We start from the raw sequence: 12,444 nt of genomic DNA on the forward strand, positions 1-12,444 counted from the left end.
TGCCATAGGCTTATCATCTATCTTCATCAAAAGGATCAGTGACATCTGATCCATCTCTGCTTTCTTGTAAAACAGCAGCTTTATATCGTATCACTAATGCAAAATTGACCAGAGATACATTGAGCTCTGATCCAAAGAAAGCGACTGTAAAATGTAACAATTGATAAAAAATGGTCCTGCTATTTTTTTTGATTGAGTGACTGCAGTCTGACTGGCTACAAATGACATCTTAATATACAGTGCCTTGAAGTAATATTCAAATGCATAAGTTACATATTACATTGTATTATCTCTTTCATCTCTTGCAACACATTAATCTGGCAACTTTATAATGGTAACCACGATATAAGAAATTTGTAGTCTGTCCTCTGTAGAATAGTATACCTTTATTTGTCATATATACACTGATCAGCCATAACATTAAAACCACCACCTTGTTTCTACACTCACTGTCCATTTTATTAGCTCCACTTACCATATAGAAGCACTTCGAAGTTCTACAATTATTGACTGTAGTCCATCTGTTTCTCTACATACATTTTTAGCCTGCTTTCACCCTGTTCTTCAATGGTCAGGACCACTACAGAGCAGGTATTATTTAGGTGGTGGATCATTTTCAGCCCTGCAGTGACACTGACATGGTGGTGGTGTGTTAGTGTGTGTTGTGCTGGTATGAGTGGATCAGACACAGCTGCGCTGCTGGAGTTTTTAAATACCGTGTCTATTCACTGTCCACTCTTTCAGACACTCCTACCTGGTTGGTCCACCTTGTAGATGTAAAGTCAGAGACGATCGCTCATCTATTGCTGCTGTTTGAGTTGGTCATCTTCTAGACCTTCATCAGTGGTCACAGGACGCTGCCCACGGTGCGCTGTTGGCTGAAGATTTTTGGTTGGTGGACTATTCTCAGTCCAGCAGTGACAGTAAGGTGTTTAAAAACTCCATCAGTGCTGCTGTGTCTTATCCACTCATACCAGCACAACACACACTAACACACCACCACCATGTCAGTGTCAATGCAGTGCTGAGAATGATCCACCACCCAAATAATACCTGCTCTGTTTTGGTCCTGGGAGAGTCCTGACCATTGAAGAACAGCATGAAAGGGGGCTAACAAAGCATGCAGAGAAACAGATGGACTGCAGTCAGTAATTGTAGAACTACAAAGTGCTCCTATATGGTAAGTGGAGCTGATAAAATGGAAAGTAAGTGTAGAAACAAGGAAGTGGTTTTGATGTTATGGCTGATCGGTGTACATATACAGGTGTACAGTACAACTAAATTCTTTTTTTGCATATCCCAGCTTGTTTGGAAGCTGGGGTCAGAGCACAGGGCCTTGCTCAAGAGCCCAACAGTGGCTACATGGCAGAGCTGGGATTTGAATTCTTAACCTTTTAATTGTAGTAGAATATAAAACCATCTATAGGTCTAAAAACTGTTTATGTTTAGATGCTTTTCACGTGCATTGGGAAAAATGGACAAATATGTGGAAGAAAGATCTCAGCTGTATAGGTGTAATAAATGTATCCATCAAACATGTAACAACATCCTTAGTATGAAATATGGTGGCAGTAGAATTTACAAATGGCTTTAAAAACTGCCATGTTTAGAAGTATCAGCAAGTGTTAAAAAGTATGTTTCAGCTTTAACCAAATTTAAAATCTGTACAGATTTATTTGTAGAATAACCCACAAAGTATTGTGAGAGGACTGTATGGTAAAAGGCCTCCATTGCCTTAACACTTACCAAATTTAGTTGTTATTAAACCTTTATAGAAGGTTCTGGATTGCAACCTATGAATAAGATCGCTACCTTCTTAATTTGGGCCAGTGGTAGCCTAGTAGGTAGGGCTTTGGGCTATCAACTGAAAGATTAGGAGTTTGAATCCCAGCTCTGCCATGCAGCCACTGTTGGGCCAGTGAGCAAGGTCCTTAACCCTCTTTTCTCCAGGGGCATCGTACAATGGCTGACCCTGAGCTCCAACCCCAGCTTCCAAACCAGCTGGGATATGCGAAGAAAGAACTTTGTTCAGCTGTACACCTGTATATGTAAATATGACAAATAAAGGCATTATATTCTATTTATTAAAGGACTGAAGACTTTTAACATCATGTTTTACACACTTTGGTTAGATTCATGACAGGACAGGTAATTACAGGTTACACATGATTCATCAGTTCCAGTTCAGTGTTAAACACAACCACAGGCAAGTTTGTATCTTCAGTTCACCAACTTTCATGTCTTTGGACTGTGGGAGAAATCTGGCGCTCCGAAAGAAACCCAGATTGGGGAGAACATGCAAGTGTCACTGAGAAATGACCTGGATGGCTTTACCTGGGAATCGAACCCAAGACTTTCTTGCTGTGAGGTGAGATTGCTCCAACAGGAATGCTCCAACAGGAATGCTCCAACTTCCCACCAGAGACAGAACTTGGATAAGAGCATTTAAAAATAATTAAAGCTGTTCTGGGATGGGAGTGGGGTCTTCAGGTTGCGCTCTCTATTAGCCGTAGCCTAGTGGTTAAGGTACTGGACTAGTAATCAGAAGGTCACTGGTTCAAGCCCCACTCCTGCCAGGTTGCTGCTGTTGGGCCCCTGAGCAAGGCCCTTAACCCTCAATTGCTCAGACTGTATACTGTAACTGTAATGTAAGTCGCTTTGGATAAAGGTGTCTGCTTGATGCCAAAAATGTAAATGTAAATATTAGCGCCAACTCTCTATTAGCACTGTGATTGTTTTAGATTTTCATAATTTTGTGAATACCTTTTATATTACATCTGACTCTATCCAGGCTCCTATAGAATCCAATAAGTCTCTTGTTGCTATTTTTCTCTGCCCGTCTGATTCAAAAAATAGTAAAGCTGGTGGAGGAGTTTGAAATTGAGAATGTGTACTTAGTTAGTGAGAGGGGGAAGAGTGTTTCATTATGTTTTATTGTTCTCAGGAGATGTTTTGGGGGTTTTGTTGCACAGTGCTGTGGAAGTGAGAGAGAGAACATACTATCATGGCAGGTATAAGCAGTCTAACAGAACAACACTGATAATAAGACTGAGGCTGTTCAATACATGTCAAAAACGAGCGAGACAAAGCACTGTGATATACTGTAAGTTTATTCAAATTAGTGTTGTAGACTATTATAATAAATGACAATGAGACAATGAGTCTTTATTTTAAACAGGGAGAGCAGAATAAAGAATGAGTTTTCTTTGCTATGGCTTCAGGGTGAGCGTCCTGGATCACAGGATGATGCAATACCTCAGACTGTTGACCAGACCTCAGTGGCATCACACTGAATGAGACTCGCTTTGAACTTTCAGCAGAATGCAATCAATCTGTCTGGTTTGTGTTGTTAACAAAACCTGTTTGAATGCAGAGGGGTTTTTTTTGCTCCTGGTTCCACAGAGCTTTAATCACCACATAAAAAGGTTTCATTTGATGGTAACCATGGCATGTCGTGCCATGTGCCATGTCTGGCGTTGTCATGTTGGCTTGAAGAATGTGCTAACACTGCCATCTTATGGCTTGTAGGGCAACTAACGATTTTAAACGTATGTGGTTGATGTTTAGTTTTTCAAGTGATTTTGAAGATTTCATACATTTTGACAGCGTGTTTAACAGTTTGTGCCATTAACAATAAAACAGTGAGTTAACGTCATATAAAAAGCTGGTAGAATGGACACCACAAAGCAACATGGGTCCTGGGGACCAGGGTTCAATCTTTCACCACATCATTGTCTGTGAAGATGTCCTACCTCTTTTTAAAAATATACAGAAGGTAAATCTGCCCAGGTGTAAGTGACCGAGTGAATGGGCGTTTGTGTTATGCCCTTAGGTTGGCACACTGTCCTGGGTGTATTGCTGCTTTGCACCCAATGTTTTCAGGTAGCACTAAACTATTTTAAATAATAATTATTATTATTATTGTTATTATTATTTTAATGTAAAAGTGTCATTAATAATAATGCAATAAGTACAGAGTTCAGAGTTGAAAGGATTACTTAATACACACTAACAAATTGTTAACATTATATAAAATCTGGTAGAATGGACGCCACAAAAAGCACTTTGTGGCTTGGTCCTAGAAAAGCGCTATATAAATAAACTTTACTTACTTACAAAGCAACATGGGTCCTGGGGACCAGGTTTCAATCTTTGATCACATCATTGTATGTAAAGATGTCCTACCTTCTTTTAAAAATATACAGATGGTTGATTTGCCCAGGTGTAAGTGACTGAGTAAATGGGCGACTGTGTTACGCCCTTAGGTTGGCACCCTGACCTGGGTGTATTGCTGCTTTGCACCCAGTGTTTTCAGGTGGAAATGAACTCTTTTAAATTATTATTATTGTAATGTAAATAAGTCATGTGGAAAACAGAAACATCAACAGGTTGAGGTATGCTGACTGTAATGGTCTTTTTCTTTAACAGTCACATGACCTAAACACCATTAGGCATTTATGGGAGTGTTTATAGAGAAAGTAAGGAATTCAATAACATATAAGTAACATGCTCTTTGGAATATTGGGAAATTACACTGGGTTAATATGGAGTATCAGATTCTGAACTGTTGTTATTGAATAACCTTTATCTGATCAGGTAATTCTGGATTAAACTTTTGGATGTTCCAAACTTTTTAAGGGGAGCACGCTTAATGTCAAATGGTGATATAACTGATTATGCGCCAATCATATTTGATTTTTAAGTGATTAAAGGATGCTTCTTATATACAGCTACATAGCCAGCCTACGACACACTTGTCTGTATGTTTCCTACATAGACATGTGGCTATTGCAGTGGGGTTTTTTCTCTCTTTTTTTGCTGTTGTTTTTTGTTAGCCAATCAAGTCTGTGTAGAAGCCTGGCTGGCCGATAGCACTGTTGTGATTTGAACCTGGATCTCAGCAGTGGTGGGCCAGCCTTATAGACTGCCACACCACGTGAGCACCCTCAATTCATTATTCTTCACAGATGATTTTAATGGGTTGAAATGGCATGTTTATAAGTACAATGATTACTTTAGGCCAGGGGTGTCAAACTAATTTTCATTGAGGGCCACATCTGCATTATGGTGGCCCTCAAAGGGCCGATTGTAACGTAACCTGCTGTGAGTGCAGTCTGCCTTTTAAGTCTTGGACAATTTGTTGTTTTTCTTGGAGGCTAAATTCTGTGTTTGGTGTCAAAATGCCAAATTTATACTGTATATTTATAACGTATATCTACATTTATATTGTACTCCTTTACCACAGACACAGCCTCATAACTTGTATTCACTTTCCCATCTTTCATTAACTTCTCTTACTTCTGCTTCAATTTTCTCTTCTTGTACATTTTGGGGATTATTTGTAAATATTTCTCAACATCACTTGTTGGAAAACCTCCTCAGTTAAACGCTGATGTGGAAACACTGCCATCTAGTGGTGGGATGCGGTCACTTTGTGCATCACAAAATCGGCATGCATTGTGGGAGATGCAGTTTATGGATTATGCAGTTTAGTGGATGCTACTATAGTATAAAGTATGTAAACACCACATCTAATTATTCATATTTAGGTGCTTCAGCCACAACCATTGCTAATAGGTGTTTATAATACATTACATAATTGTATGTTATGCTTTCAAAGGTCGCTTTCTTGTTCAAGCAGACTGTGCCCCTGTGCTGAAAGTCAGGTCTATAAAGACAAGAGTTTGGTGTAGAGGCACTCCAGTGACATGTACAGAATCCTGATAACAATAACCCTAAACCTTTTTTTTTTTATATATATTAATTAAAACATTGATTAAATCCAGTCATTACAGTGCCTAAACGTGCTAATGTTCTTTTACAGAATGGTAACAAATATTCTTAGACACACACCAAAATCTTTTGAAAACCAATTCCATAAGAGTGGAGGCTGTTTGTCGCTGCAAAGGCATTGCCTATATCAATGTTCATGGGTTTGAAATGAAATGTCCAACAAGCTCATAATACCAAAGTATAATACCACTATGCAATACAAGGAGAACTAAACATGTTTCGTAAATCAGTGTAAACAGTCACTTTTTCCAATATTTCCACTACTAGACACAGTCTAGTCTAGACATGCAGCTTCTAGAGCTTCCATCCTTTCTTGTTCAACATGTTTTGATTGTGCTTGAGGTAAATCATTTGACATTTTGTTCTCCTCAGGCCCACCCATCTCAAAATACACAACATAGATCCTGTAGAGCTCCAGGATGACAATAAGGATGTTCTTACATGTGAAAAAGATCATGAGCTGGTTCAGAACATTCTCTTTGAGCATGAGATACAGGCGGTACACCAGAAATGGGCCATCCTGGAGTCCAACCGTGAGGAGAAGACTCCAGATCTCACTGGAGCAGCAGGATGAGGAGCAGGGCAGTAAGCTGGTGACTTCACCCTGGACCTCAGTTGGGTTCTTAGATAGACTTGTTTGTGTCAGAACCAAAGGAAACTGCATTAGGGCCCAAGTAAAGAGGCTCAACCCAACAATTATCACAACATGGTTGGTTTTTACTTCAGGCTCCTTAAATGTGTCAAAGATATCCAGGATGTCTGCACCTAATCCAACATAGACCATAAGAAGTTGGGACAGCTGGTCACGTGACATGTCACCTTTGGGCATAAGCCATCGTCCCAGCACCAACACGATGAGCATGGTCTGCTCCAAACCAGCCACCCAGTTCTCCGGTTCCAGCTCTGCCAGACCCTAACCAATATAAAATAAAAGAGAACTGATAAATACAGATTTTATTTTAACAAGTGAAAATGTACTTTTTTTTTGCTTCATTTAATTTTATGTTACCTTCTTCAGACAACCCTTCAGGTGCTAGACACCTAGGGTTTTTTTTATTTGATTAGATGCTTTTAAAAAGTCATCAAAATATCTCTTTTTTTCTATTTATTGTAAGTATGTCTATAAGTTTTTTTTTATTATAGTTTACCCATTTAACCCCCTTTTCTCCCAATTCTCCCACCTGGGTGCCGTTGTTTAAGTTTTATGTAGAAACAATACTTGCCAATGCAACCTGGCAGGGGGCCTGAAGGCACAGAATGTCTCTGTACCTAATTAAGGATTGTTCGCTTTAGCCAGGGTTAGCTCTTTATAACTGGCCTCTTCTCACTTTCAGGCAGTTTGGTTAATTCTGTTTGTCATGGTTCAATCTCAGATCATGTCTTTTATATGCTCTGTTTAGGGCAGTAGTAGCTGAGTGGTTAAGGACTAGTAATATTAATATTCAAGCCATACCATCGCCACTGTTGGGCCCCTGGGGAAGGCACTTAACCCTTAACTGCTAAAACTGTATTCAGTTATAATTGTAAGTCGCTTTGGATAAAGGTGTCTGTTAAATACCACAAAAGTAGATGTAAATGTATACATTTACTCACTTTCATTATTTGAATTAAGAATACCCAGTCCATCAGGGCTGGACTGGGAACAAAATTCAGCCCTGGACTTTTTTCTTGACCAGCACACTACAAACACATCGCGCCACAGATATCACCCCCTAATCAAATGTTAGATGATTGATATTGATAGTTTTCATCTATCGTATAACTAAAGTTAATAACTCACTATAATAAAAATTAAAATAATAAAAAAAATAACATTGCTCCGATGAGCAAAGAAATAAATCGCATGTGTAAATACTTTAATATGTTGACAAGGGAAATTAACCATGTGAGCTATGCACATAATCACTCTAAAAATGTCCTGAACAACTGCATTTTCCTTATTATAGAGGACAAGACAGTGTTTACTTTTTCTGAGGAGCAGAGACTAATGGTACCGTCTCAAATTATATCCACCGCCCTATGTAGTGCACTATGTTGGACATGACATAATAGAACTTTCACAAAAATAGTCCTTAAAACGGCTGGTTTAAAGCCCCTTGTATCCAACAGTAGCTTAGATAACTACTTATTAATCATTCAGTGACTGTTAAAAGAAATGTCTTGTACTGTTAGGAAGTACCCTAAGTAGGGCATAGGCGACATTTGAGATTGGCCCACAGTCTCTTCTTAAACGGCATTACTAACGAAGCAGAGGCACTGAACTCTCTCACTCTCTCAGCGGCCCACATAGAGAGCGGCCCACCGGGAAAACTCCAGATCCTCCTGATGGCCAGTCCACCGTTTGATATGTTATGTTTCATGGAGAAAACCCAAGTGGACATAAGAAAAACAGGCAAAAATCACAAACAATAAGCACTAAGAAGCTCACCACTAGCTCACTACTGCTAAGTGTTCAGACTCAATACTTTGAATTTCTGCAGTGCTACCAACTTGGCTGGATGTCCAACAGACACAGTTAACGGTGTCTGAGGAAGGGAATAATGGAAGGGTTATTTTCTTGGTGCTGCTGCGATATTTGATCTCCAGGACTTGTCTAGGTGCCGGTAGGTGTAAAAGTGGAATTACATAGGAATGTACTAAAGGGCCCTAGTGCTGTGCGACACCCATGCAACTACTAAAGCAACTTCAGTTGATTAAATGAGTGAGTGAGCGATAATTTTAAAAAATGCTAATTTTTTATTTAATCAGAATTGTAGGATAATTCAGTTTAACTTATTACAGAAAGAAACTATCTAAACGTATTTTATGTAAATATGAGTACAGATATGAGTACAATAATATCTATGAAATTTCAAATAATAATAATTAATGAACTGAGATGCTACAGGTAAAAGCTGCTTTTAGATCAGCTCTCATCGGAGAAATCAGGTAGTACCCACCGCTGCTATGGGGATTTGAGACAGAAGCTGAAGGTCAGATAAAGAAGAGTTAGTTGGTAGGTTAAAATGCAGCAGGTTCAGCTCTAGAAACCAGATTGAGGGAATCACAGTGCTGAGATAGAGGAAAACCATCGGGGAGAACCTGCAAGACACAGATAGATCGAGTCGAGATTCTTCAGCATTTGTTGTGATCACAGAAAACACTGAAGTTTTATTCTTACAGTACTTTCTTGCTTTAGAAGACTCTCTGGTTTTAAAAAGTATTAGATCTTCAGCACAATGGGTTTGCCAGGTAAAGTTTAAAACCTGACTAACCCATTGCTTACATGTACCCAGAGCCCTGGTGCTGTGCGACATCCACACTACATGACGCACTACCATTCCTCCCCATTACAGAAACAGGATAGGACACATTTTAGTTAGATTTAATTCTGAACTCCAAAGGCTCTTACTGACACCAGTTCAGACTGCAAATTATTCCTGTCGCTATGCAAATCCCCTCTGATATGGCCAAATCTCTCCAGACCAGAGAACAGACTTCAAAGTCTGAGAGAGAAAAACATGAATGAATAGAACTTGAACTAGAATAGATCAGGGATCTAGACCAAGAATAAATGAGCTCAAAAGCAAATAAAGACCAAGTATCAACAGCAGCAGCTCAAACCAGCTGACTAGCCCAAGTACTCGGTTTATATTTGGAAATATACAGATGCTGTGCATCTCTTTCTTTTGTCATTATGAAAAAAGGAGAAGTAATATGTAAATTTTTTTCTTGCACAGCAGGAGTGACCTCCTTTTCTCAAAAGGAATAATATGCTTTACCAATGTATTCATAAATCCTAATCCTATAGGGACATAGTCAGGGCTGGGCAGTAGCAAAATACAAGTTTACAGAATACTAAACATTTGTATTCTGGGAGGCACTTGAACCAGGGGGTAAAGTGGGTGCCACAAATCAACATGTGTACTGAGCATCTAGGAGTTTCGTATGTTTCTCAGTGCCCACATAAGTTTTTTTAGACACTTTTCAGGTCAGACAGTAATCCTGCCCTGGGCTTAGTTTACGTAAAGGGTGCTGAATCTTTGTACAGTGGTACCTTGTAACTCGACGCCCTTCGTTGAGAGATTTTTACCCTTAAACACAACGTTTTCCTTAAACTTGACGTGTGTGCGACTATTGTTTTGTTCAGCGCTACCAATATGCATTTATGTGGAATAACCGTCAAATTTACTCTGACAGCATCCGCATGTATCTGTGATTAGCTGGATTTTCATCCTGTTTCACTTTTAAACTTGTGTTCTAGCTCGAGGTGCTGAGAAATTGTGAAAATCAGCTTTTCAGAGAGAGTCTAAATGCTTATTGTTAAAAAAAAAGCTTAATGTGACTTTAAAAAGGACATAGGAACACTATACCTCTCTTAATTATTACTGCTCATAAGTTCTAGCCTAAAATATATGCAGTTCCACAAGTCTATGAAATGCATTAACAGGTTTCCCATACATTGTTATGGGAAAAAATACCTTGAAACTCAACATCTTTTAAACTTGACGCCACTTCCAGATCCAATTGATGCCAAGTTTCAAGGTACCACTGTATTCAAAATATACATCAGTTTATTTATTTATTGATAACATAACAATAATCCACTGGCAGAGCGGGATGTTGCAAGCAGCATTGTATTTGGGAACACAGTAAACAGTAATTGGGAATTAGAAATGTCTAGATTGCAGTGGGACAAGGGGAGAAATGCAAAAAAGACCATTATTACCATTTCCACTCTGCGTTCTGGGTATATTTAATGGTGACAGCCATCTCCACACCCAGTAGTGCAACACCCATAAGCAGGAGCCAATAGCAGGGCTCACCCTTCACCACCACGACACGCCATACTGTAATAATGCCATGCACAGCGAACAGGAAACGGCTCAGCAAAGCCAGCAGGATGTTTAAAACTCGACACATTGTTCAGCCAGATGGGAAAATCACTGGAGGAAAAAGAAACATTAATCAGTATCTGCATAGGAATAATATGGTGAAAAAAATATTGGTGCACCCCTTCTAATTATTGAATTAATGTGTTTCCGCCACAACAGTTGCTAACAGGTGTAATAAATCAATTGTATAAAGGAAATTATATGATTCCAACAGTTTGGGGAAGGCCTTGCCTGTTCCAGCGTGCCTCTGTACACACAGCAAGGTCTATAAAGACATGAAGAACATGTTTGGTTTAAAGAAACTCCAGTGACCTGCACAGAGCCCTGACCTCAGCCTCACCGAACAGCTTTGGAAGGAACTGGGACATCAATCGAGGCTGTTTTTTTTATTTTTATGGGATGTCCAACAAGCTCATGGTCAGGCACCCAAATACTTTTGGAAATATAGTGTATATTAAGCCTAATTTTGAACTAATTAAAATACTGAAATCCTGCATCATGTGACCATGTGTTAGACAAACCATGGCAGATAAGTCATTTCATGATGTGTGTTAATTAAAGTAACAAAACTTTATTAGGAACATCATTCAATACTGAGAAAAACCCGCTTTACTCTCAAAACAGCCTCCATTCCTGATAACAATCATTATCCACTCCTTTGGAACCACTGGCACCATTCATTGACAATTTTGATCCATGTTGATTGCAACATGCATGTGTCACTAACAAATCTGCAGAAATGATGTGTTGCAGTTGTCAACATGGACCAAAATTGTGTATATGTAAAACTGTTTAATTTAATGTTTATGTTGTTAGATTTATAATATATTAATTCGTAAGAATTAGCAGCAGAATGAAAACAAATATTTATTTTATTTGTTAATTGATTTTTGTCAGACCAAATCAACTAATATAGCCGACATTTTAGGAAATGGTAAAAATAACAATCTCAAACTTTGTGATGAACTGTATCTATGTGACTGCCTATGCCTCCAGTGTATGTATAATTAAATAATACTTACAGAGTGAAAACTGAATCTAGGCTCAAAAGTTTCTCTCCTTTGGAATCATCTCAGCAGGGGCTCCCAGTGTGCTTCTTTACATCCCACAGGCTTTAAAGTGAGTGCCAGTGCCTTTTAAACAGAACCTCCCTATCCAACCTCCTGGAGGATTCTGAGACAAGATCTCATATAAGTGTGTTCCTGCACCCATGAGCATAGATAAAGTGGAGTCTGTAACTTCAGGAAACTGTAAGCTAGTGTGTATGTGTGTATCTGGCATTGTTGTTCCCCAGATAACATTTCCTGCCAGTACATGTGCAAATGTCATGATGTCACCTTTAAGATCCTAAGAACAAAGTTATCGTTAGTGGGGTCTGGTTTGGGAGACACACACAGCTTCATGTTTTCAAAGATGCTTTACTGAATATTAAAGATAAAAATGGATAAAAACTTTATCTCACAGCCATTTATGAGTTGCATACTATTTTTACACATTATGTGTCAATGTACAAATGTGTTTTACTCCTGGGTTTAAAATCTTGTTTCAAGCATTATGATCCTGATTACTTTTTTAAAAGTTACAATATTTATTAAAAATAGACTGCTTAGGTGGTACATCTGTCTATTACCCAAGCCCAAAACTTCTAAGACCCACTTTCTTTTTATGCTTTTTCTCCCGATTTTTAGCACATCCGATTTTTACCGAATTTTACACACACCCCCTTCGATGTGTGCAGTAGCCGACTTCATCTTTTCACCCCAACGAGGCGAGTTCA

General features: G+C 38.8%; 1 protein-coding gene across 1 annotated transcript; it reads right to left on the bottom strand.

The window, feature by feature from the left end:
* Positions 1–5,572: 5,572 nt before the first annotated feature.
* On the bottom strand, positions 5,573–11,765 carry LOC134317730 (transmembrane protein 26). The gene is made up of 4 exons (XM_062998453.1): positions 11,690–11,765; positions 10,502–10,718; positions 8,733–8,874; positions 5,573–6,706 (listed from the first exon to the last, which is right to left on the bottom strand). Exons 2-4 carry the CDS (start codon positions 10,693–10,695, stop codon positions 6,068–6,070), a joined length of 975 nt encoding a protein of 324 aa, XP_062854523.1. The 5' UTR covers positions 10,696–10,718; positions 11,690–11,765; the 3' UTR covers positions 5,573–6,067.
* Positions 11,766–12,444: the final 679 nt, after the last annotated feature.

Source organism: Trichomycterus rosablanca, chromosome 7 (genome assembly GCF_030014385.1).
Source record: "Trichomycterus rosablanca isolate fTriRos1 chromosome 7, fTriRos1.hap1, whole genome shotgun sequence".
Lineage (NCBI taxonomy): Eukaryota > Metazoa > Chordata > Actinopteri > Siluriformes > Trichomycteridae > Trichomycterus > Trichomycterus rosablanca.

Bases quoted from the DNA above. Each gene is read 5' to 3' on its own strand.
- LOC134317730 (XM_062998453.1), bottom strand. From the start codon at position 10,695: ATGTGTCGAGTTTTAAACATCCTGCTGGCTTTGCTGAGCCGTTTCCTG. The intron at 8,875-10,501 runs GTAATAATGGTC...TGTGTCTTGCAG, and splicing joins CAGAACGCAGAGTGGAAATG to GTTCTCCCCGATGGTTTTCC. The intron at 6,707-8,732 runs GTGGGTACTACC...TATATTGGTTAG, and splicing joins CTCAAATCCCCATAGCAGCG to GGTCTGGCAGAGCTGGAACC.